General features: G+C 34.3%; 2 protein-coding genes across 2 annotated transcripts in view; both read left to right on the top strand.

The window, feature by feature from the left end:
* The first annotated feature begins 7,604 nt into the window (after nucleotides 1-7,604).
* On the top strand, nucleotides 7,605-8,969 carry LOC106649028 (zinc finger MYM-type protein 1-like). Its single transcript, XM_014366294.1, has one exon. The coding sequence runs from the start codon at nucleotides 7,605-7,607 to the stop codon at nucleotides 8,967-8,969; it is 1,365 nt and encodes a 454-aa protein (XP_014221780.1).
* An 18,343-nt stretch (nucleotides 8,970-27,312) lies between these two features.
* The window catches only part of LOC106649308 (homeobox protein abdominal-B-like), an 89,089-nt gene continuing 88,481 nt past the window's right edge, over nucleotides 27,313-27,920 (top strand). The window contains exon 1 of the mRNA XM_014366650.2: nucleotides 27,313-27,612. The gene's annotated coding sequence lies outside the window, so the exon portion shown is untranslated. The remainder of the gene's footprint in view (nucleotides 27,613-27,920) is intronic.

The following is a 27,920-nucleotide window of genomic DNA, read 5'->3' as shown; positions in this document are numbered from 1 at the left end:
TTATCATTCTTTGCCACTGACTCTAGTTGGTGGCGAAGAAATAACCTCACCACAAAACAATCTACCGCTGCCACTTAATTGTGTTCGAGTGAGTAAGTTTTGGCGTAAAGTCCTCTCACTACGTAATCACTCTACGAGAACATACCTCGGTATCTGAATTCTCGACTTTGAAGTGTACGAGTAAAAGGACTGACGCAGATTTACTTTGTCGAAAGACATGGTTAAATCTCTCCTACTTTCCAAATCCTAGTCGCGATTTAACCGTGCTTTTCGTATTCTTTATTGTGCGCGATACCGTTCGATCTAGCTTACGCGAACCAAGGGTGAAGGAAGAGCCAAGCATCAGCAGCCGTCCTTGTTCACTTTGCAGCCAAGCCGTGCCAAGCAGCCCGTGTCCACGTCATCTCCAGGGAGACTCCAGTGTCGGCCGTACCATCATCGTTGTATTACCACCTGTAAAACACTCTGTATTCCGACGTAAAAGCCTGTCTCTCTCTCGGTCGAGTAGACGATAGTTGTAAAGCTGTCGCGACGTCTGTGTGAGTAATTCACGAATTGATCCGATTAAGTTACTGTTTAATTCTTTAGATAACAGCAGCGTCAATAATAAAGAAAGACGTCTGATTTTCCTAATTTTGATTGTTTAATAAACAAAACAAATTGCATTTAACTTTACGAGTCTGATACCCGAATCTGATTTCTTACGCACCTTCCTAATTATACAATTTCAGGCGCGTAAGACACACTAAGTGTAACAAGACCCGCCGAGGCTCACCGTGCAACGTTCGCCCGGGTCTGATTATTTATTCTAAAGTCGAGTTCGAGAGCTGCAGAGTTTCACCGCGTCGGTAAGTTCTTGCAGCCCACTTCGACGCAAGCGCGGCAAGCGACCAAAGCACTACGCCGAGGCGCATATGAGAAGTACTCGTGTAGAATCACTCACTTATACGCTTGCACGCGCTTAAAAGAGCCGAATACGTTGCAATATACATTGTAAATACAAGATATTTATTATTTATATACATTGTAAATACAAGGTATTTATGATGTATATACATTGTAAATGCAAGGTTTTTATTATATATATCATATACCTTGTCAACACAGCATCAGCGCCAGCCAACCCAGTAGCAGCAGCAGCATCATCGATTAATTGTAAGATTATTAATAAATAAGTTGAATGCAATATAAAATGTGTTGTAATCATTTCTCTCCTTTACCCTGCTCTGTTGCACTCGTGCTCGCCTGACAAGCGAAGATGAATGCAAGAAATAATAGCGATTTAAACAATTAATAAATGTTGGGCAAACGAGCCATTACAGGTGTGTCCAACTTCTAGAAATCTGTAAAAGAACAAAATGAAATATATTCAGTTCAAACTCGAAAATGCGTATTTGAGAATTTTTACGTCGTGCAAAACGGCCATCATGATCAACATCGTGAAAACATTTTGGTTTTTATTTTGACCCGTGCAATTATCGCTCACAGTTCTGATGTCGTTGACTTGGAGTCTTGAAGACAATATATATGTTCAATTTGTCGCATCAATATTGACGCTACCTCGTTTAAGCCTTTTTTTACCACCGTCTCGTTCCATACATAACAAGTGCCAAAATTAGTTGCCAGGTCATAATAGGTCAAATTTTGGTGTTGTTAATACTTTTTGAAAGTCAAAATGTATAACAGCAATTGATGACTCGGAGTTTGCTTCAATCACAGATTGATTAACTAGTTTTCGAGCAATTTTTTTATTTTTAAAATGTTTAATTCTCCGATCTTTTAGAAGCTCTTTTTGTTCCGGCGTTGATTCCTTATATTGGTGACAAAGGGCGCATCTAAATTAAAATTGAAATAGAGTTGAAATAATTTTTATAAAATATTTATCCTTATTAAACTATAAACATTTAGAATATTTTATTAATTCATTTTTAAAAGATAATTTAAATTGTATATATTATAATTTAAACATTTAAACATTGATAATTTAAACATTTTTTTTAATAAACTTCGCTATTTCTAGTCAATTTTTATCAAATTTGATCGACTTCAGCTTTAAAAAAAATCAGTACTATTACAATGATTTCATATCGTACTTCAGAAAATCAGACTATTTGTTAAGGGTTATTACGTACTGAAAACCCTACACACACACATACATACACACGTTTACAATCGTCATAAAAGTAGATGAAATTCAGTTCTTTACGTACTTGTCTTTTTTTGGTTTGTGGAAGCCAAGATTAAAATTTTCTTGCAACACTTTGGCATAATGCTGACGATAAATATTAATTTCCTTCATTCCTGCCTGGCTCAATTCATCGTTCAACATTCTGTTCATTCTGGAAATGCTTGAACCTGCCGGTAAATAATTTTTTTGCGTATCTGCTCTCACATAATGTGACTCGACAGTCGGGAAGTTTTTTATGTGACTAATGATAAGATTCGTTATTTCTACTGGGTATTGGTGAGGTCTATTCGTGTGTGTGCCTCTTAAATCTCTCGCAGCCACGAATGTCCCATGTGAGTTCATTTTTTTCGCTTAAGTAGTTCTCACCGTAAAAGGTGGGTGGTAAGTTGGTTAGGCGGTTGAATGGTGGGTGGTTAGTTGGTTGGGTGGTTATATGGTGGGTGGTTAGCTGGTTGGGTGGTTAAAAGGTGGGTAATTAGTTTGTTGGGTGGTTGAATGGTGGGTGGTTGAATGGTGGGTGGTTAGTTGGTTGAATGGTGGGTTGTTCGTTGGTTGGGTGGTTTAAAGGTGGGTGATTGAATGGTGGGTTGTTAGTTGGTTGGGGTGTTAAAAAGTGGGTGGTTAGTTGGTTGGATGGTTCAAAGGTGGGTAGTTAGTTGGTTGGGTGTTTCAATAGTGGGTGGTTAGTTGGTTTGGTGGTTAAAAGGTGGGTGGTTAAAAGGTGAGTGGTTAGTTGGTTGGGTGGTTAAAAGGTTGGTTGTTTGTTGGTTGGGTGGTTTAAAGGTGGGTGGTTGAATGACGGGTGGTTTGTTGGTGGGGTGTTTGAATGGTGGGTGGTTAGTTGGTTGGGTGGTTAAAAGGTGGGTGGTAAGTGGGTTTGGCGGTTGAATGGTGCGTGGTTAGTTGGTTGGGTAGTTGAATGGTGGGTGGTTAGTTGGTTGGGTGGTTGGTTTTTAGTTGGTTTGGTGGTTGAATGGTGGGTGGTTGAATGGTGGAAGGTTAGTTGGTTGGGCGGTTGAATGGTGGGTTGTTTGATGGTTGGGTGGTTTAAAGGTGAGTGGTTAGTTGGTTGGTTGGTTCAAAGGTTGGTGGTTGAATAGTGGGTGGTTAGTTGGTTGGGTGGTTCAATGGTGGGTGGTTCAATGGTGGGGGGTTAGTTGGTTGGGTGGTTAGTTGGTTGGGTGGTTGAATGGTGGGTGATTAGTTGGTTGGGTGGTTAGTGGTTAGTTGGTTGGGTGGTTGAATGGTGGGAGGTTAGTTGGTTGGGCGGTTGAATGGTGGGTGGTTAGTTGGTTGGGTGGTTGAATGATGGGTTGTTAGTTGGTTGGGTGGTTGGTGGTTAGTTGGTTGGGTGGTTGAATGGTGGGTGGTTGAATGGTGGGAGGTTAGTTGGTTGGGTCGTTAAAAGGTGGGTGGTTAGTTGGTTGGGTCGTTTAAAGGTGGGCGGTTGGGTGGTTGGTCGTTAGTTGGTTGGGTAGTTGAATGGTGGGTGGTTGAATGGTGGGAGGTTAGTTGGTTGGGCGGTTGAATGGTGGGTGGTTAGTTGGTTGGGTGGTTAGTTGGTTGGGTGGTTGAATGGTGGGTGGTTAGTTTGTTGGGTGGTTAAAAGGTGGGTGGTTAGTTGGTTGGGTGGTTGAAAGGTGTGTGGTGACTTGGTTGGGTGGTTAAAAGGTGGGTGGTTAGTTGGTTGGGTTGTTAAAAGGTGGTTGGTAAGTTTGTTGGGCGGTTGAATGGTGGGTTATTAGTTGGTTGGGCGGTTGAATGGTAGGTGGTTAGTTGGTTAGGTGTTCGAATGGTGGGTTGTTTGTTTGTTGGGTGGTTTAAAGGTGGGTGGTTGGGTGGTTGGTGGTTAGTTGGGTGGGTGGTTAGTTGGTTGGGCGGTTGAATGGTTGGTGGTTAGATGGTTGGGTGGTTAAATGGTGGGTGGTAAGTTGGTTGGGTGGTTAAAAGGTGGGTGGTTAGTTGGTTGGGTTGTTAAAAGGTGGGTGGTAAGTTTGTTTGGCGGTTGAATGGTGGGTTGTTAGTTGGTTGGGCGGTTGAATGGTAGGTTGTTTGTTGGTTGGGTGGTTTAAAGGTGGGTGGTTGAATGGCGGGTGGTTAGTTGATTAGGTGGTTGAATGGTGGGTGGTTAGTTGGTTGGGTGGTAAATCACATTATCGAGAAAAATCAAAAATCTCGGTCTTGACAGTCGATATTTGCAGGCGCTTGTCATTTCGTGCCCGTCACGAAGGTTTCGAGCGACTCAGCTGACTAGTTGGATCAAATCGTCGTTGATTGAAATTATTAATAAATCCACAAAAATTTTAATTCATCTGCCGTCGAATAAACAATATAAACCAAATTCATGTCCCCGGCGAGTCGATTTGCAAGCGCGTACGCCATTTCGAGTCTGCAATGACGGTTAAAGCTGTTATAACTCTTCTCTTGGACGAGCATTAGCTTAACTAGAAAAGAAATAAATGTAGTTTATCTTCGTTGTTAGAGTATATTTTATAATACATTAATTTAAATGAAATATCCAAAAACAAAAGCTACATTCATGGCTGTACATTACTCAATGAAGTTGAGTACACGGAAAAAAAAGCTCGGTAAACGGTACGAAAACGCTAGTTGTGACAACAAAACTCATTTTTGTAGCCGCTACCAAAATATTTTAGTTACAACAACTATTATCCTAGTTGCTGCAACAAAATGGATTTTTATTGTCCTAACCGAGAAAATAGTTGCCATAACAAATACATTTTAGTAGCGAGAACAAAAACAAATTTTGTTGTTGCAACTAATACAGCAGTGTACGGATGTCAATAGCAGACACCGTCGGCTCGCGGCAGTCGCAGCGGACTGCATCTTCGTGACAGTTGACCAATTTTTCGTTCGAACGTTCGAAAATTTAAGCGGGAGAGGGCACAACGGGCCGATTAACGCATACATACGCATACATGGTATTGTGTTTGGAAACACGAGTCAAGAAGAATAAATGATAAAAATGTATGAGTGTGCATCTATTGAGTTCGAAGCTATAATAGCGTGAGCCGTACACATACAGTATGTGATGTTTGAGCGAGCAACAGACACGAACACGCTCGGCAACGAGGCGATGGCTGCGGCACGCCCCGCTGCGAGGCAAGAGCGAGCGTGAGAGAGATAGAGGTATCTATCGCTGTACAGACACTACAGAGCCGAGAAGTTTTCGTCCGTGCTACGCATCGGAGTAGAGGGGAGCGAACAAACTCTCGGTAGATGGCAGGCCCTTTGATATTAGTGAAGTGTGAGGTTATTAGTGTCTTTATTCGGTGTTAATTATGATCGAGTGCATGAGTTTTTGCTAGAGATTCTAACGACAGCATGGGTACAGCGGATTTCTATTCAAAGCATAAAATCAACATGTAGTGGACAGCAAAGACTCGAGCTCAAGCAAATTACGAAATCTGTCCGATTTCTTGTCGAAGAAGAACTTCGACATGGTCATATCAATTTACCGATGTCCAACGGAGGTGCTAGTCGAGGGTCGAACTTCATGACCCTCGGATACTAAACTCGAAGACTCGCTGAAGATTAATCGGTTCCACTCATCACCAACGTTAAGTATGCTAATCTGTTGGCCAAGGCGATGCTCATGAAGACCCACATGGACTGCGAGTGGTTGTGCCGTTTAGTTCGTCTGCCGGGCTTTTCATCGATGTGCAACGCACAAGGACGACTTTGCCTCGTGCCAGACTGCTGCCCTGGCCAGCGAAGTAATCATAATTCTAGACATGCCAAATATCGATCCCACTATCGTAGACCAGCAATCCTTTGCAATTGCCAAGGTTGGTGAGCCTTTGGAATGCTCGTTAGGAGCCCGTGAGTTGTAGAACGTTTTATTTTACTTTAATTTTATTTTGTAGCGTGCGAAAATTGGTGCTCGTGGAGACTGTGCTCTTCATGTCGGTGCATCGTCGGATATAATTACACCCACATATCGTAAATGGCTCCGTCAGCTGCTGGTCTAAAGATGTACTTCAACGAAACCTTTGAAACTCTTCGCCTCAATGATCTCACTGTTTGGGCAAGGTTTGTACTGGAAAACCTCTGAATGATTATCAATATTTCCCTCGAAAATTCTACGAATAATATCAACATTTTTTCAGAACTTTAAACATTGGCCTCTAAAATATTCAATTTGCTTCCATGCTGAGCAATTTTTATGTATATCTGAATAGTAAATAATTTTCATCGAACTTGTTATTTAAATATTCAATCGTTCCAATATTTTTTATATAATTTACTCATTTACCATGTCTTTAGGGTCTACCCATTGCATGCGAAGTGTGCTTTCATCATTTGTCCTTGACCGAAGAAAATTTAGAAAAGATAGGCAAGGTCAGGGGTAATTATTGTTCTCGTGATCGCTTCGACAAAGGAAATTTAACTCAAGCTCTGCTCTAAGTTTATCAAAAGTACAAATTTCATTATATTTTATCATTAAACAAACTTCAAGTTTTAATATTGTTCAAACTTAGTTCTGCTCAATTGTACATATAAAATTGTGAATTTAGGAATGATAAGTGAATACAGCTTTCACAATTTTATCTATGTATATAAAAAAAAATGATAATGTATAATCAAGCTTAAAATAATGATGGTTGAATTAATACCCCAATAAAAAACATGTGTTCACGTCAAAAAATGAAATTTAAAAACATTAACTTGGGAAAATAATAAAAATAGCTTAATTATTTCGTAAAGATGTGTTTATCTGAATAAATAATTATGAAAAAACAGTAAAATAACTGCAATAATTTATTGTCGTCTTAATACTTATATAATTTATATTTTTTACATTCTAGGAAAAAGATGAAGTTATGCAGCAAGTATGTTCACAGTAATGATGATTTGTTGATATCAAGGCACAGTTTTGACCAAGGCAAAATTTGGTTTTAAATTATCAATTCCTGAATCGTGACATCATTGAGTGTTTATAGATTAATGGGACGTTGCTGTGAAAAAACTATGACTGTAACCAACAATCATAACGAACATCTCCAGTTACTCGGCGATTCAGTTGCGGAATTCTTCACATCGATGCACTTGTTCCAAAATAATCTCAAGCGACTGTATTTTGAGTAAAATGATGATAAACAACATGGATATCGATGTAGAAATTAATAACCCTAGACAAGGCTCATTGGCGTGGCCAGTATGGGTGCCGTGGGTGCCGCAGCACCCCCACTAATTTTGAAGGAGCGCCTAGAAGCGGAATATTTAAAAATAAAAATCACCCATTTTTCACGCAATAAACATATAGATAACTAAATATGGAATCACCAGCAAACAAAGTGTCACGTATCAAGTGTAGTTGTTTGGCAGAATTTGATCAATCCCGAAAAAGTAATCGATCTTTTAATAAATGAAAAAAAAAAAGGCTGAAGTAAAAATGAGAGAAGATCAGAGACTTAAAAACATAGAATATATGAAAAAATTGATCGACATTATCATTATTTTAGCAAAAGGTGGAAAACCTTTGCGCGGTCGTAACGAGAAGGAAGAAAGTTGTGAAAGGGGATTATTTCTTGAAATAGTACAACTACTTAAAAAATATGATCGTGATTTTGAATCATATATAAATTTGGCTCCGAAAAATTGCACGTACCTGAGTAATTATATCCAAAATGATATTTTGCTCTCCATTAAAAATGTTATTTTAAGAAATATTCAAAATGAACTCAGTGGACAACCATTCTCTATTATCGCTGATGAAACTTCAGATGTAAGTCATCACGAACAAATAGCCATCGTTTTGAGATACGTTCCGATTGGAAGTATTTTATCGATTGAACGATTTATAGCTTTAAAACGCTTGAAGTCAACGGACGCAGAAACAATTTTTGGAGCGATTAATAGTACGATTCAAGATCTAGGTGCTTCATGGGACAATGCCATTGCTGTCTGCTTTGACGGGGCTTCAACTATGTCGGGACAGTCCACCGGTGTACAAACCAGATGTAAGGAGATGAACGCGTCAATTATGTACGTACACTGCCACGTTCACTGCCTTAATTTGTCACTTGTGGCTGCTTGTTCTAACCGTCTCGAAAACCCCAAGATTCTCGATTTTTTTGGTGTTATACAATTAATTTACAATTTCATCGAAGGCAACCCAAAAAGGCATGCTGTCTTTGAAGATGTTGTTAAATTAACCGATATCAAACTGAAGACTTTAAAGTCTTTATCTCAGACACGTTGGGCTTGTCGTGCTGAAGCTGTCGCATTTATTCAAGTACAATTAAAAGCTATTATTGAAGCTATTGAGAAGGTGGTAAGCGAAGCGACCGATCCGATAATTAGAGCAAAAGGCAATGGAATACTGAATCAAATTCAATCATTTGATTTCATTGTTTGCCTAGAAATTATGAATCCAATTCTTCAGCTGGTTGTTAAAGTTTCGAAAACCCTGCAATCACCCGAGCTAGATCTTTGCCAGGCAGTTGAAGAAATTTCAAGTTTGGTACTTGCTCTACAGGAATTGAGAATCGACGAGTCTATTTTCGATAATATATATAGCAGGATAGAAAATACACTAAATGATTTAGAAATTCAAATACCCATTCCAAGAAAACGAAAAGTTCCTGCGAAAATAGATTCAAATCCTTGTAATGAATACCAATTAAAGAGCACAAAAGAAGAAACCAGAAAATCGGTATTTTATCCTGTTTTAGATCAATTGGTACAGTTTATAAATGAAAAATTTGATCAAGAAACAAAATCAGTAATTTACTTTATGGGAAAATTACTGAAATAGGACTTGAATTTTGACCAAGAACGCGATGCACAGTCTACAACCAAAAAATTTGGCATCGACAATGATGAACTTCGAGCAGAAGTCAGATTACTTCGAACGAAGAAAGATACAAAATCATTTCCATGCACAGTAATTGAATGGCTTAATTGGTTATCTATACAGAATAGAAAACTTTGTTACCCCACTTTTTTATAAATTAGTATCTACGTTTGCGTCAATTCCTGTCACCAGTTGTACTTGTGAGCATAGTTTCTCTAAACTTAGCATTATAAAATCAAAGCTACGCTCAACAATGTTGCAAGATCGTTTGGAAAATTTAATGGTTCCATTTATTGAACAAGACTTGGCGGTAAATATTGATCCTATTGAGGTAATTGAAGAATTTAAAAAAATTGTTCCTTTTGATAGACGCATGGTATTGTAAAATAAATTATATTTTTATCAAATTTGTAATTTTATCTAAGTATCTCTTTTTTTGTACCCCTTTTTCTAAACTTACATTATCTATAATTATCAATAAAAATTAAAAAATTTTGTACTCATCAAAGTCTAAAAAAAATATATACAAGCTGAGCAGAAAATTTGAAATTGGCACCCACACTAGTTGAACCCTGGCTACGCTAATGACAAGGCTTTGGAGAAATATGGGATGCCCTTAAAACGAACGTCCTGAAATGAATGAAAAATGAATAAATTGATCAATAATAAATCAATTAATCTAAAAATTGTATAAAAAATCATTGCTATGTCTTACTTTTGTTTGTGTGTATCTGGAAAATGTTTATTTGTATGGTAAAATGTAATTAGCAACGTTAAATGTTTTTAAAACATCTCTACAAAATTTGTCGTGCAGATCACTATATGCTACCTTTACATACTCATTCAATTATATTATAGCACAAGCTTGTACATTAGGGCGGAACGAAAAAACACTTTTGACGCCGATCGCTTTGTAATAGTATTTTATCGAAAGTTTAAGATAAAAAAAGAGAAAAGCCGCGAGCTGGGCGCGAACAAATGATGTCTTCAGGTGGCGCATGAAGCCTGAAGTTTGAAATTCGTAAAAACAATATCTTTATGCTTCAGTATGAAATCGTTACCAAATTTTTCTGCACTGGATTGGCCGATTGGGCTGAAAGTTTCAGGGCTTGTTTTACATGTTGAAAGGAGTTTCTCTGTAAAATTTTAGCCCTCTAGGTGCCTTAGAAGCAAAGATATAGTCATAGGAAGGTTGAAAAATTACGTTACATTAATTTTTTTTTGTTCTTTTTCCATCTTCACACAGCTGTACGTTGCGTAATTTTGCTGCTATTAAAACGAACGAGTAACCAATTTCTTCGTCTTTTAAAGGCCTTTTCAACCATATAAATTTGTATAGTGTTTTTTAAATTTTTACTGAAGTTACAGTATAAAACGTCCAACATTTTGTGTCGCGCTCGAAACTACAATTGTTATTTTTTTTTCTGTTTCTTAAAAGTTACACATTCTAGACAAACTTGAACCCCAATGATAGTTATATGGCCTTAAAGAGCATAAAATTTCCTTTAATTTGGTGTATTTAAAAACTCTCTAGGTCCTCTAGAACCAAAGATACAGCTGTTTGAAGTTTTACCAAAAATGAAAGTACTGAATCTGTGAATCTATCATAGGCCAGATATGGTATGATCATCACACAATCGAATCTTACATTTTCAGTAAAACTTCAAACAGCTGTATCTTTGGTTCTAGAGGACCTAGAGAGTTTTTAAATACACCAAATTAAAGGAAATTTTATGCTCTTTAATGCCATATAACTATCATTGGGGTTCAAGTTTGTCTAAAATGTGTAACTTTTAAGAAACAGAAAAAAAAATAACAATTGTAGTTTCGAGCGCGACACAAAATGTTGGACGTTTTATACTGTAACTTCAGTAAAAATTTAAAAAACACTATACAAATTTATATGGTTGAAAAGGCCTTTAAAAGACGAAGAAATTGGTTACTCGTTCGTTTTAATAGCAGCCAAATTACGCAACGTACAGCTGTGTGAAGATGGAAAAAGAACAAAAAAAAATTAATGTAACGTAATTTTTCAACCTTCCTATGACTATATCTTTGCTTCTAAGGCACCTAGAGGGCTAAAATTTTACAGAGAAACTCCTTTCAACATGTAAAACAAGTCCTGAAACTTTCAGCCCAATCGGCCAATCCAGTGCAGAAAAATTTGGTAACGATTTCATACTGAAGCATAAAGATATTGTTTTTACGAATTTCAAACTTCAGGCTTCATGCGCCACCTGAAGACATCATTTGTTCGCGCCCAGCTCGCGGCTTTTCTCTTTTTTTATCTTAAACTTTCGATAAAATACTATTACAAAGCGATCGGCGTCAAAAGTGTTTTTTCGTTCCGCCCTATTGTACATGTTTATTAAACTGTGAAACGTCGATAATTCTACATATAAAATAGATACTGCTTTCTTCAATATGTTCGTTTTCGTATACAAAATGCTTTCTATTTGTCCAAACATCAACTGATCGTTTACTTTTAAAATTGATTATTAAATTTTTCTCGTAATCAATTCTTTTTACTGTAATTTTTTTTACTCTTGCCACTTCGTTGAATATATTTTCAAATTGTTTGTAATATATTAGATCTTTTACGTTGCTATTATCGGAGGTACCGATTACAGGTTCATCCTTAAAATACGGATTTTTTAAAAATGTACAACTAAGTCTCACTTGATGATCGATTGCCAATGATTTGTTTAAATTTTTTCTACATCTAATTCTTCGAGCTGCCGCTTTAACCCGTTTCGGGCGAAACGGACGAAATTTCCTACATTTTTTCCGGTGCTATAAACTTTGTGAAAAAAATTTCTGAAAAATGTTTAAATAGTCATTTCTGACGTGAAATTGTATGAACTTTTCGAATCTGGGGCCAGAATTGTCAAAAAAGTTGAGGAGCAAAAGTTATGAACAATTAAACAACAAAAAACACGATTTTTTTGAAAAAAATTTTGATTTGACCTAAATTTTCGAATCAAAAGAGGCTTGATCCGTGGGTCTAACATATATTTTTTGCGTCCATGGGGTGTAGACATAAAAGTCCAATAGTTACAATATCAAAAATCAATATGGTGGACAACAAAATGGCGCCTCGTAAAAAAACCATGTATAAACTTGGTCAATTTTTTTATATGCTAACCCAGCTTCTAGGAAAAAAACTTTACTTAGAAAAAGTTTTTAGAATTGTTCAAAACAGGCCCCTGAATTTTTTCAGAATTTTCGGGGGAAACTTTTGGATTTTCGAAAATGATCAGAAATCAAAATTACCAAAAATGATCCAAAAAAATTTTAAAAAAGAACATAATTGGTTTTCATAACTTGAAAATGAAGAACTTGAGCAAAAAGTGTTGTACGTTATAAAAGTCTTAGAATATTTCAAAGAACATGTCTGAATTTTTTAAGATTTTTTTGGATCATTTTTGGTAATTTTGATTTCTGACCATTTCCGAAAATCTAAAAGTTTCCCCCGAAAATTCTGAAAAAATTCAGGGGCCTGTTTTGAACTATTCTAAAAACTTTTTCTAAGTAAAGTTTTTTTCCTAGAAGCTGGGTTAGCATATAAAAAAATTGACCAAGTTTATACATGGTTTTTTTTACGAGGCGCCATTTTGTTGTCCACCATGTTGAATTTTGATATTGTAACTATTGGACTTTTATGTCTACACCCCATGGGAGCAAAAAATATGTGTTAGACCCACGGATCAAGCCTTTTTTGATTCGAAAATTTAGGTCGAATCGAAATTTTTTTCAAAAAAATCGTATTTTTTGTTGTTTAATTGTTCATAACTTTTGCTCCTCAACTGTTTTGACAATTCTGGCACCAGATTCGAAAAGTTCATACAATTTCACGTCAGAAATGACTATTTAAACATTTTTCAGAAATTTTTTTCACAAAGTTTATAGCACCGGAAAAAATGTAGGAAATTTCGTTCGTTTGGCCCGAAACGGGTTAAATGACTGGTGTTTCGCTTCTCAACGCATGCATGACACATCTTTCATTGGCCCTAGTTTTGGACCCTAGTCAACGGACCTTCGAAAAATTCGATGTACATAGTATTTAAATTTTGTACCATTAATGCGAAATCATCTGTTTCTTCTCTTGTGAAATCTCTCCTGTCCAAAAAATGTATTATGTCATTTAGTGTAGTGTAAATTTTATAACGATCGTCATCAATAGGAATTTTGTCACTTATTATTAGTCCAAAATGTTTGCAAAATGTGTGCATTTCTGATGCAGAAAAACCTAAATTATTATTTCCCAATTTTGAAGTATCTATGAAAGGAGGTCTATTACGCTTGCCGATAATTCCAAAGTTGTACATCCCAATTGAGTCATTCAAGTCATTTAGAGTAAAATAATTTTTCTTTAAACAGTATAAAATTAATTTTGCTATCACATAACGACATACTCCCTCCCAAAGATCGTGCATAACTTCACAGGCTGCATTTTGTATGCAGTCATAATAATTTAAAATATTAAACAGGCATTCTGAATTGATCCCAGTTTCTGATACATTCTTAACAATTAGATTCGATTTATAGTTCTCCGGAGTTCGTAATAAATCTTCTCTTTCCACGCAACATGTCTTCATATCTTCTCTATGTATTTTACACATTCTGCAACAGTAATTGGCCCTAAAACACTCTACGAATCTCAAAAATTCATGTACACCTAAATTATCACCTGTTATTAGAACTAAACGTATATAGAATTTTATATCATCTTTTATATAAACTGGTGTCTTTTCGAGTTCTATCAATTCGTCGAGTAATGGCTGAAGAATTTTTTGATTTCCGAACAGTTTTTTATCATTACTATTGAAAAGAAGTGTCAAAAATTGATTTTCAAGGAGAGATCGGAATTCTGGAGGCATGCTCATAAGAGAAAAGTAAACGCCCGCAGTTTTATAAGTCCCAGCATGGCCCCCATGCGGATCAGCAGTTTCAAATTCATTGTAGAATATTTTTATCGGAATCGTAATATTTTTTGGGAATTCTAATCTATAATCTTTATATAGATCAGCTTGAAGAAAATGATTAATGCTCTTACTTTTACTTTTTATTGTTGTGTCCATAAAATCAAACATCTTATCATAAAATCCACTTAGTTGAAATAATTTTTCAACCGTGCTTCTTATCGATACATGCTCTCCAGTTACTTTTTTTTCGGTAATATTAAGTTCATTTCCTGTTATTTTGGAAACATCAGTCACATCAATAACATAACTTTTAGGACTCACGTAAAAATTCATTGCTTTAATATCTTCCATTCTTTGGTGCACCGTAGCAAAATCATTGAGAGAGTCTATAAACGTGAAAAAAATGTCATCAAATACGTTGTAAGTGGTGGCGTGAGCTGTGCTGTTGTTTTGCACGAAATGATCTTTTAGCAAATTTTTTAGAGGTGATAATAATGCTTTATTGAATTTAATCGTAGAGTTTATAATTCTTGTAGTGTCTGCGCGTGTTATTTGAAGCTCATGCAAATCGACAATGAAAGCTCTTGCAGAAGTTTTCAAGTCATCTCTTATTTTTGTTCTTTCTTCATATAATTTTTTTTTCAATTTCACATCACTTTCATTGAACTCGGACTTAGCAATTTTTGAATTAAATTTTTTACGCCATGTTGACCGGATAAATGGCTTTGGAGTGAATTGAAATTTTGGAAAGATCAATCACATCCGTCTTGTTTGCAACACAAGTTCGTTCCCATTTTAAAATGATGTCCGTCAGTATAATGTTTAATTAAGTCTTCACTGTTTAAAAAAGATGCCGGACACGAACAACAATGAAACATTTTGAAAAACAAAGGTAAATGAAACACAAAAATAAACAATTTCTCACTGTAATAGATATGCAACGTTGATGTGCAACTGTGAGTGGGAAACTTTTATTCTGATAATTCAAATTTTTATCTGCAAGTTCTAAATTCGAAGATACGCTTAACGGTTAGATTTGAATTATATACAAAAAAACTCTCTACAGTCTTACTGCGTAAAATGCTAACGAGAATGTGAATCTTTTACTCGGCTAATTCAAATTTTTTTCTCTGCAAGTTCTAAATTCGAAGATACGCGTAACAACGGTTGGATTTGAATTATTTACAACAAAACTCTCTACAGTCGTACTGCGTAAAGTGCTAACTTGTATATGATATTGTATATATTGTTGTCACCAGGACATCACTTGCGTTCAATTTTATAGTAGCAGTGTGCTTAGTGATTTCTTAAGTTTGTTTCAAATTATCTCTTTTTACATTAAACATGGCGGACTTTGAAACTGAAGAACTATTGAAAAGTGGGAACTTGTCTGAGCTTATTGAGTGTTTCAAAGGTATTTATACATTTGTGTTTGATCTTTCTGTGCTATTTTATTAGTAATTTATGCATGTTCTTTTAACTGAATCAAGAAAATGACATTGACATAGAGGTGATATAAAGTATCGACATCAATCGGATCCAAGATTACGAGCTGGAAAAAATAATTCGGAAATTTAAACTTCGCCAAATTTTCGTAAATGAGCTGCGTACTCACTTCAGAGATGAAAATATTATTATGGAAACCCATGAAATCGTCGATGCCAGTGAAAAACACGATACCAATGATACCAGCGAAAGCAGCAATATCGATAAAAAAGCTGCTTTTTACGCGAGTTTGAAAAATCTGGTAACGATATTTTTTCGATAATTTATTACGTGTTAGTGTTTATAATTAATTTTCTTTCACAAATTAAAGGATTTGAAGTCATATTTAATGAACTCTGTAATGGGCTCTCTTGTTTTGAAGACATACGAGCAACATAACAAAAGCTTCACCAGAAAAACAGCCTCGCTACTTACAACTATTTTAGAGGAAGTCATGTTTTCGTATGCACGAATATCAGAAAATCCCGAGAGCCAGACTTTGTAAGAACTATCAACTCTTGTGTGGCCCATATATATATAAATTTGCTTTTAGTTATTTTAATATTTACTTTTAGTTATCCATTAGAAAATGAGCACTTCGAGATTTTGACAGATAAGGCGATAGCTGTATTCCCCGAGCAGGATAAAGGCATTTTTTATAAAAAAGTTACAGATGGTGTGCGCGGAAAAATAGTTGATGGCTACAATAATTTTTTAAAGAAATGCAGATATAACAGTTTAATTCCAAAAAGAAAAGCGTCAGATGATGATAGCGATGAACCGTTGTATGAAATTATCGCTCTGGATGGAGAATAATTGTTAGAGTTCAGTGAGGATGAGAAAGGTATAATAATTAAAACTATTTCTATATAGGCCTGCAGATTACCCTCAAAAAGAGCTCTTTTTAACAAAAAAGCGTTACAAAATTTGAAACAGGTTCAAACATAATTTTTCTGAAAGGTAACATCTAGGAGCACTTACTATAAAAAGTTAGACAAAATTAGATGGGTGGCAGATATAAATAATTGTAAAAAACCGTTGTTTTTTCATAAAACGAATTTCAACGAATTTCAAATTCAATTCGAGATATCTCTGAAAGTAACCAATATTTTTAGACGAAATTTTATGAAAATACTCTTTAACTAGTTTACAATGATATAAACTTGGTCCGAAACCTTCGCTATTACTTACTAGAAGTTGCGCTACAAAAATGAGTTTTTACAATATTTAGAGAACATTTTTACAGTATAGTAATGTGTAGCTTAAAAGTATATACATAGATGTGGTATTTTTCAGTTTACAGTTTACAGTTGGCTCTCATACAGTGTTGTAGATTACAAGTGTGTAGTTAGTATATAGTCGAGATCCTATTATAATTTTCGAATCTCGTAATGAATGGTGAATACGAAAGAATAAGGCATGGTTCAAAGAGTAAAAAATCGTTACAAAAAAACCTCTCTTTATTTTTCTTTGCTTGTATGAATTGATACGTGTTGTAGCTCTGAGCTATCGAACGACAATGAGGACCACTGGGAATAACATGCACGCAGAGTCATGCGAGTGCCAAACGTGCCCCCTTCAACGATACATCTTAGAGACGACTTCACGCGGACGTGTCGATGTAACAGTAATAAAACGAACCCGCAAAAATACGCGCGCGGGCCGGCCGGAGTTTCGAATGAGGATTGCGTATCGCGATGTATCGCGCCCACGGATGCGATGTGTCGCGTTAGATGTTGTTAGCCGACTTCTACGTGCATGCGTTATATATTTCAGGAAGGACTGAACAGTTAGTGTACGAATGAAATTATTGAGAAACATTTTTGACGGTTCTTGACGACGAGAGAAGGCAAGATCCTATGATGCGCTGGTTGGTGATTGGTGACAACTAGAAGAGAACGCGCTAAAGAGCGATGGCAGTGCGATAGTGTTACATGCTGCGCTGTTATAACAGCAGTGCACACTTTTTGTTTATTTGTGTAATATGTAAACAAGCCACTAGGTGGCGAGCTTACAAAAACTTGTAACCCAAAAATGAACCGTGGCTGAAAATGCTTATTATCCGAGAAACTTCGTTATTATCTGAGTAACTACGTATTCGACTCGGATCAACCAACCACGTTTGGTATTTTAAATTTGTTTCGATCCACAAATCAACCAATCGCTCAGCTGCTTGATAGTGAACTCGGTCACAAATTCTTCGAAAATTTATTACGCGATCATCCGACTCAAATTATCGATAACTTTTCTCGATGTTGTCAAAGTTAACTTTCTGACGTTCGCAATCAAAAAATCAAACAGAAATCTGAAAAGATTAAACAATTTGTGATAAAACATTATTCAACTAAATAATAAATTACTTCATTAATTCCGGAGATGACATCGAGCGGCAAGTCGGGCAGCTACCACGTCTTTGTTGTAATTTATTAAATTTACGAACCGACGTGCCTTGAAAGCTTAAATCATGACATCGGTCGTCGATCGTAGCCCGGCCTCTCTCAAGCAAGCATGTTACTTACCTTTTTAAAAAAGTGGCCGAAGCTATCATCGGCGAATATTTGTAGATCGGCCGATCCAAAAAACTTTGCAGTTCTCCGACACTTCGAAAAAAGTCACCCAGTGACCTGAACCAAACGGTGGCATTGGTTCTATTGCCTTTCAATTTCATGGTCGTGTGCACTAGATTTTGCAGAAACTCCAAGTCATCCAGACTTTCCTCTGATACATCGGATCTCGTGATAGCCGATCTCAAATATACACTTAATTCTTCCAAGTGATCGACCCTCCTTGCAAAATAATTCTTATCAAATGACGCATTCACCATTTTTACTTATTTGAAAGAATTATAAAATCTACACTTTTAAAAATAGGTTTTTTAACAATTTTTTAAAAATAGGTTATATAGCGCAAAGATGTGTCGTGTATACTTTATTTTTTCGACTGTGCAAAACTATATCATTTATATACAAGAAATGTTGACATGTGTAGCGTAGCATAAAAACAATTGAGCAGAGTACGCACGATAATCTTTGATTTTGCGTGCACACCTCGAGCGCCTACAAATATTTTCAATTTTATAAGTACTTTTTCAAGATATAGGGTAACAGACCCAGTGATTGACCGGCACCAGGAGTGTGCGATACTCAAGTTTTCGAGTTCGTCGAGCTCGAATCGAGTTCGATTTTTATCGAGTACTAATCATGTTTTCGAGTTACAGCTAAATAAATGATACATTAATGATCAGCGCTTACCCTGACCACCTAAAGTAATTTTAAAGTACCAGAGTGTGAAAAAATGTATCCATATGATCAAAATATGATCTAAGAATATTCATAAGAGTCATAAAAAATTATGAGCACTCCCAGTACGACATAATAAGAATGAAAATCAAAGCAAAAACGCCACTAACGGCGTCTCGAGCATCGCGCTGTAGCGTGAAAATTATTTTTTTTGAAACGGTGAAAATTGAATTATTTTTGAGAAATCATGAGATTAGGCATTGCTTATCTATTTTTAATTTGATTTGGAAAAGTGTACGCTTTATCGTGAACAAACGTAAAATGCATTGACACCTCTGCGTATCGTTTGCAAATACTCAGTGAAGTTATTATTACTGAGGAAAGGTGTGATCCGAATTTAGCCAATAACGCAGAAAGCTTCACTCTTGTGCACGTTAGAAATTCGGATTTGGAACTTTGGGCTTGAATGGTCAGGTTCTTGACCTTCAAATCGAACACTTCGTCAGCCAGCCTGCCGTCAAACGAACGCTTTTGCAATTAACGATGAAAGCAGCACATTAGTTTTAGTTAGGGAGCAAGAGTTTTCATTCCGGAACCTTGGAGCTGAACGAGTGTGGTTTTTGCCTTCCAAATTAATATTTTCGTTAGCCAGCCTTCTGTCTGCTGCAGGGTCCTTCATGCCACTTATGCTTATCTTTCTTCGTGTCAAAGTTAATGAATAATTATTGGAAGATAAGTATCCAAGGTCTTGGTCAACTAATACAGTCTTGCTGTTGTTTGATGGACATGCAAAACACGTTAAAAACCTATTCATCATCGAGTTGGCAGAAACTCATGGGGTTACAATTACGAGCTTTCCATCGCACACTACTCTTAGATTACAATCTTTAGAGGTTGGATTCATGAAGCCTTTAAGTACTTATTAGGCAGAAGCGATTCATAACTTACAGAAGTAAGAAAGTATCAAATTAAAACATGTTTTTGACTTGGTCAGCACTGCATTCGCAGAAGCTGCAAGAGATCAGAGACAGCTTTAAACTCTTTCAAAAAATGTGGAATCCACTTAACAAAAACTTTTTGACTTATAAAGATTTTGCCATATCAAGAAATGCTTAATCAAAATCTATTGATAAAAGTAAGTTTACGTTTTATTCTATAAATGGTTTGATACTTATGTAAGCATTTTGCATTGATTGTTTTGCATTTGATTTTTTTAACACTTGAATAATTCAGATGAAAATATAATGCGATATAAAAATGTATTGATAAACTGCAACAAACAGAGCCTCAATCATAATTGTAGCGAGGCTCCTTATACAGTAAAACTTCGATAATTCGAAATTCTCGATAATATATTCTCGGTATGTATTAACTAAGCAGTCAATCACAGTAATATCTCTAAAATTACGAAAAGCATGGAATTACTTTCGATGCTTGAACAATGTATTGAATAAAAAAAATTCATTAAATAGCACAAACCATATTGTCCTCGATACGGTGAAAAATTCTTTTATCTTAACCCTTTAACGCCTGAAATGACCATTTTTGGACAACATTTATAGCGATGAATTACACCGACTAGAAATTGTTTGAAAAACTTTTCAGACATTATTTCTCACGTAAAATTTAATGTACTTGTCGAATCCGGGGTTAGAATCTGAAAAAAATTATTAAATAAAAAGTTATAAACAACTTTGTAAAAAAAAACATGAAATTTCGAGAAAAAAATCTCGTTTAACTCAAATTTCGGAACTTAGGAAAGTTGTTGTTGCTGGCTTATGAGAAAAATTATCATTTTCCGCCAGACTTGGTAAAGCATTGATCGAAAAATTCATACAAATATATTTGTAATTGTTTTTCATATCATATTTTCCAAAATGTTCATTCACTGGTACCCGGTCATTGATTGGTCCGACTACTCTATAGTTATTAAAAATTAATGTTGATACCTTGATTGTTCAAAATCATAAAATTACTTTGATAGAGGACTTCAATGTATTAATAAGTTAAAAACAGTATAATGTAGCCAATCAGAAAGGGTAAAAGAATAAAAAGTTTTGAAGATTTGCGCTTACATCAATGAATTTGAATTAAGAATACAGGAACCTAATGTGCTACTTACGTTTTATATCAGAATGGCACATATATTTTACAATGATAATTTCATTCATACATGAGTTTCAAAAAATGTTCTTATTTTACCTTGACTCTATTATACAAATAACGCAAAAATGAATTTTTCTCTATTTTTGGCGAATCCGACGTTCTATTTACCTTTTGAATGAAAGATGAGGTAATTAAAAATAATTTTGCAAGATACATAGAAAATATTTCAATGGAAAAATTATAGAGCCTGAAACTAGCAACTTAACCACTGATTTCAAGCTTTTGTACTATAACATTTTGTATGCAAGTTGCATGAATAAGCTTTTGTAACAAAACTCAGGACAGCACTTGCTTTCGTTTTGTGCTGTAACCCCTCTTTGTGCAGAAAAAGCTTATCCACATTCGTTGTATAAAGTAATAGTAGTACGTATCTGCAGCATTTTCTGTTTTTAAATTATACCTTCATTTTTCATTTAAACGAATAAATGTAAAAAAGTATAGGTATGACTCGAATTAATAGATAATTTCCATTCATTCACTTATGTCAAATTTGACAAGCTGACTTTTCCTTCCCATTTTCAAAAGAAATACAATCGATTTGATAACCTATTCTGTTGCATCGTACAACAACCACAATAAAAATTGGTAGAAATGTATCTTCGGGAGCAATCAAGGTAAAAATGAAAATTTCCAGACATATTTTTTTGAGATTTACACTTAATAATTTTTTAAACACAGCTTCGCTTTATTTTTACACTAAAGTTGGCTTTTTACGTTAGAAAAGTCGTCAAATATTTACAGTATTATTTTAATACTGTTTTCTTAGTGTGATGTCATTGGAAGAATTTAAATGCACTAAATTATAATTTGATTTGGCAAAAAATATTTTTACTTGAAAATCACTTTTCAAAGTATTAAAAAATTGTGTTTTATACTAAATAAATGCTGAAATTGAACAACAAAAGCAGAATTTCTTTGAACAAGCTTCCACGTTCGCCATTACTCGGTGTATACTAGTAAAAATATATAAGAGTTCGCTGATATGAGTTTTCTTTACATCCCATTGGTCGAAGAACACCCTAATCTGGAGGTTTATGATGCTAATAGGGCGGCCGACTAATAAAAGGTCCCCTCCTGTAATAGCAAGATTGGTTAAAGGATCATATAAAAAGATCCAGAACCCGCCTTTTACAACTTTCTTGCATTACGATGGCATCGAGAGATCTAATGTGTTTCTTTTTCCTAGGGCATCGTATTCTCGCGTTTAAAAAAAATAAGACTTAAATTGCGCGAATATCTTTTTATTAGACCATCTTATGCTATCATGAAAGAAAAGAACTTGACAATCCATTCGACGTTTGGCATTCTTCCATCGAAAAATTACTGTAGCATCTGCGCGAAAAAAGAAATTTCTTCATACCACACATCTATTCTCTGGAGCGAATAAATGGAAGGCGCCTTGCGTTTTATGATTTTCATTTACAACATCAATGGGTTTACAGCACTAAAGTGTAGCCCGTATCAAGGCTAAGAAACTTAGCTTTTTGCTTAGCTTGACTTTTGGCATAAATAAGGTCGGCAACGGAGACGACTGCAGCGTCAAGGTATTACGTTAAAAGCCTTTTTATTTTCATTCTAAAATTATACGTTGAAATTTACTTTGTGCAAAACTAAAAACACATTCTCTAACTGTGTCTACTCTTTTTGAAATCTGCAATTATTATAATTATACAACTATTAAAATTTGAATTGTATTTAATTTACTAATAATATATAAGTTAATTACGTTTCGAATTCAATAACCCTTTTTTTTTAATGCTCATATAATAATAGTACAGTGAAAATGGTATTATAAAAAATCTTCGAACGCATTTTGTATTACAATTTCCCCCGCATATTTATCAAAATGTTTCCCCTCAATTATAGATTCATTACTGTACGGTTTAAGATGGAGTTTAATAAACGAGGCATAAATTCTAGGTCATGTATGATGTAGTATACGAAAAAAAATGACGAAATTGCATTTATTATTTCTCAATACGTAGTATTTTTAAAAAAACTATTAAAATACCATGACAGCTTTTCATAGCTAATTACTTATTCATAACGTGTAAAGGTACTCCATTTTTTTAATACTACCGTGATTATAAGTATAGTCTTATTTATAGTTACATTATGGATAGAAAAAATTATAAAATTTAAATCATTGGATAGATGTCTAGATGCTGATCTCATCATAAAATAGAGTCACAAACTGATAATTTTGATTCAAATGTAATGAAATCTGTGGATAAAATATTAAGGTTTACACACGTCACGGTTTATCATCAAATGAGAGGCTTGTGATTTAATCAACTACTTCTTTAAGATTTCTGCAAAAAATTCGTAACTAGATGGTCAATTAAAAAGTAATCCAAGAACCCAAGTAACCATATCATCAAAAATTTGCTTGGGTTTGTAGCAGCTGACAAGAATTATTAAATTATTTTAGCATATTTTTCTTTATTAAAAAACCGCAGTCATTTACAACTAATTTCCTCCTATAAATATATTATCCCAATTTTCATGTATAAATGCCGATGTATAAATTTAATGTTAATTTATCTCGATAAATTGAATAATATCGTAATTCGAAATGAAATTTTGAACTTAGAGTCTCTAAATCTTGTAAATTTACCTCGATAATTAAAAATGAAAAACTGAAAAGTTATTTACATTACACTATAATGTATACGCAAGTATGTATTGTGTATAATCCTAACAACAATATTAAAATAAACACATTAAATTTTAGTCAACTCGGATGTACTCTAGACGCGTACATACATTAGTAGTCTATTAAGTTTAAACATCATGTCAAGTGAAATTGACCTATTAACGCTCAAAAGTGCAATTTTGGGCATGAATTTTCCATTGTAAAAAAATTATAGATAAAGTTAAAAGATTTTCTTGAAACTCTATACCCAGGGGTTTTTGGGTATGCTCTTTCAGAATCCGGTGTTATTTTTGCGATGAATAAACATTATCATCGTTTGATTTGCAATTAGAAAAAAACGTTATTTTTGGACTTGAAATTTTTTTTCAAAGTCGATCTGCAACCTTGTCCTGCCTTCGGAGGGTTTCAATAATACCAGAAATCGTGCACTTTTTCTCTGAGCCTTCAAAAACGCGTTGCTGTGATTTCTATCTAGCCCCTATATTTCTAAAATGCGGATTTATACCGAACAGCGATATAAAAATTCCCTCATTTTTTACTCGGTAATTATTGACTTTATAAAAAAAAGTCAGGCAATAAAAAGTGTTCAAATTTGTTCAAAGAATACGTGTGAATTTTTTCACAATTTTTAAAGAATTTTTTCAGAATTTTTTTGGAACATTTTGGATATTTTCGACAGGCCGGGAAATGGTCGTATTTTGCAAAATTTTCAAAATGGTCTGAAAAATTCTCTAAAAATTCACACGTATTCTCTGAACGGTTTCAAACATATTTTCACACTCCAAATCTTACTTTTTAGATGATATTTAGCGCATGTGAAATAGTATTCAAGTAAAAAATGAGTGAATTTATATATCGCTGCTTAGTATAAATTCGCTATTTAAGAAATATAGGGGCTAGATAGAAATCACAGCAACGCGTTTTTGAAGGCTCAGAGAAAAAGTGCACGATTTCTGGTATTATTGAAACCCTCCGAAGGCAGGACAAGGTTGCAGATCGACTTTGAAAAAAAATTTCAAGTCCAAAAATAACGTTTTTTTCTAATTGCAAATCAAACGATGATAATGTTTATTTATCGCAAAAATAACACCGGATTCTTAAAGAACATACCCAAAAACTCCTGAGTATGGATTTTCAAGACAATATTTTAACTTTATCTATAATTTTTTTACATTGGAAAATTCATGCCCAAAACTGCACTTTTTCGCGTTAATGGGTTAAGGAGACACATAAACCTTAAACTCAAGAAATTTTTTATTGCATTTTTGAGTAGGATTTTTCCATCCTTTTCGATTGCATTTTTCGAAATTCCAAAATTTTGATTTTGCGCCGAGATACAGCTGTTTCCGTGAGCCTTTTTTCTATACTTTACTTGTTAAATTTTTTCTCTTTTTGCGTTTCCTGGCGAGTGATGTTTTTGGTCATCCATCGTAACTTTCAGAGGGTATCGATTGAGCTTCAGCACCAGGGTCGCATACACTTCTTCAGAACATCAATGGTTACGGTCACTACCTCAGATGAGACGATCGAACGGGCAGCTCACATTTCTTTCCATTTTTCGTTTTTACCGAAATTTAAGTCATAAAAGTACTGTTTGAGAGGGACCTAATGGTTCGATAGTCTCATCCAAGGTAGTGACCGTAATCATTGATGTTCTGAAGAAGTGTATGCCACCCTGGTGCTGAAGCTCAATCGATACCCTCTGAAAGTTACGATAGATGACCAAAAACACTACTCGCCAGAAAACGCAAAAAAAGAACAAATTTAACACGTAAAGTATAGAAAAAAGGCTCACGGAAACAGCTGTATCTCAGTGCAAAATAAAAATTTTGGAATTTCGAAAAATGCAATGAAAAGGGACGGAAAAATCCGACTCAAAAATGCAATAAAAATATTTTTGAGTTTAAAGTGTATGTGTCACCTTAAGTGATCAAGAAATAATTGCTTATATTTTAAATAAGAAACGAAAATTGAATGAGACATCACCAGATGATGATGACGAAGAAGGAGAAAAAAGTACCAGGAAAATCATTCCTACACCGAGTGGAGCAATCGAAAATTTGAAGGAGTGAGAGATTTCCTCGACTCCTGTGATGACGAAGTTTCTGATGATTTATTTTTTGCAATGCAAAAAACTGAATCCTTTTTTATAAAAAAAAAAAAAAAAAACAAAAGTTTTTAGTTCAATCTAAAATGACTTCTTATTTTAATTAGAATTGTGTTTGCTTATTAAATAAATAAAAATACCTGCGTTTTTCTATAATTAGAAATTTATTTTATTTGTTACTACCCCTTTTTTACTTTGTTAATTCGAACTTCGTCAATTCGAAATTCTCGTTAATTCGAAAATACAGCCTGTATTTAGAACCCATTTTTTTCGACTCAACTTTTTTGTAACTGGCCACCACCATTAAGAAAAAAACACCAAACCAATCCTTTTGAAATTTTTACTTATTGTAAACATATTGTGGTTATCATTGGAATCTCTTAAAAAATCCGCACTAAACTATTTTTTTTAAGCGAAAAAACTTAAAATTCAAAACGTCTTTTTTTATAATGGATGCCATTCTTTCAAAAAATTTTCTAAGAATCTGAATCGTGGTGAACAGCAGAGGCACTTTTTTTGCTCTTACAGAGATTTGGTGTATATGAGTATAAACTTATGATTCTGAGCAAAAAAATTTTTTACATGCTTTATTCAACGCCAGATGACTTTTCTTTTCAAATATCATCAATCGTTCACAATAAATTCACAAAAATCGTGCAATTTTGGGCAGAGTAAATCGAGTAAAGTGTAGACTGATAAGATATTTATGCCGTGAAAAATTTTATTTACATAATTTTATTCGTGTGATTCACTATTATAATATTGAAATACAGAATTAACAACAACAGTAAAATTTATAATTTTGTCTACCTAGTCGTTCCGAATTAGAAGATTAAGAAAAATATAAAAAACGTTATTACTCATTTCTGTAGATGATATATTATCATGTTTTGATAAAGCGATTTTCATAAAAAATTATTTGGATTTATTACCATACACAGACAAAGCCAATGTAACTTTGTGTGTTAGTTAAAAAAAACATACAATATAATAATGTTTAAATATGATTCAAGTAATAAACTTTATGGTTCTGTAAATTTGTGAAGATACCTAGTTCAATTAAAAGATATTTCTACATGATGAACATAAAATAAAATAAATCAACGTAAGATAACTTAAGGGTTTTCTATTTTATCGACGTAGGATGGATCTTACCATAAGGTACACGCAGTATAGATGGCATGAAAAATGATTCGTATCAGTTTTAATTGATTCTTGGTACTTATGTTATTTTGGAAGTGAAAGAATAATCATAGATAGTTATTACACTAGTTGTAGTGATATAAATAATTTTTAATATTTCATAGAACATTAATTGTATACTTTTTGCAAAATATTTAATGTTTTATAATTAAATGAGCCATTGTCCATTTTAAAAATTAAAATTAGTTTACAAGCGCGATTAAAACTATTTTTTACTGTGTAATTCTTTGGCACTCTGAATTTGGTGATAAAAAATTAAAAACCATCACTCGTTATTATTAACGTCTAAGTAATTATTATTAAAACTCATCTACTAAAAACTAAGCTACAAAGAATCATCAGTATTGAGTAAGTCTTATTTACTGATGAAAAGACCGCGTGAGCTGGTAAAAGCAATATTTATGGAATGTCTACAGTTGTTTACAATAGGACGGTGGTAATGAAATGCCCAAACAACGCGCCGAGCCCCGTGAACTGTCAGGACGGAAAGAGTCCGCAGTTCTCTGCGGACATCGCTTACACTTCGTACTTATTTCTCATACTCGACTCATTTTGGAATTATTCTTTTCAAAATGATAAATAATGGTGTTGTAATGGATAAAATTTTTATATTAGTTTGTTTTTATAGTAGTACCAGTACGGGTAATAGAAATGAACAAGTGAAATGTGAAGAGCATTGAATGCTCATGAGTAATACAATGACGTATAATTATAGTTTTTTTACGTCAATAATTGGACGTTATAGTTTACGTCAAATATGATTGTTTAAATTTCATTTTTAATCCATACGCATGAATTCTATAATAACGGATTAATTTGAAAGGTAAGGCATATAGCATACATAGATTTGTCATCATATAACCATGCGACATTAAAACAACATACACAACTACATTCTTAGATATATCATTTTCGTATTATAATTCTTGCAAATGATTTTCTTTCATTGGAGAAAATTCAATAAAACTGACTGGATAACATATCAGTTAATTTGAAATTTTGTTTCTGAACAATACCATTTTGGTGTTTAAAAAAAATTTAATTACATAACAATTTTCCTATGGATTTAATATTCGATCTAATGTTTTAGTCAAATCTGTTTCGAAAAAACTTTTTCGCGATTATATATAT

The sequence above is a fragment of the Trichogramma pretiosum genome, unplaced genomic scaffold (genome assembly GCF_000599845.2).
Source record: "Trichogramma pretiosum strain Unisexual culture from Peru unplaced genomic scaffold, Tpre_2.0 scaffold52, whole genome shotgun sequence".
NCBI lineage: Eukaryota > Metazoa > Arthropoda > Insecta > Hymenoptera > Trichogrammatidae > Trichogramma > Trichogramma pretiosum.
The sequence above is the reverse complement of the archived record's forward strand: the minus strand, read 5'-3'. Positions and strand labels throughout refer to the sequence as shown.

Coding starts and splice junctions, on each gene's coding strand:
- LOC106649028 (XM_014366294.1), top strand. CDS start 7,605: ATGAGAGAAGATCAGAGACTTAAAAACATAGAATATATGAAAAAATTG.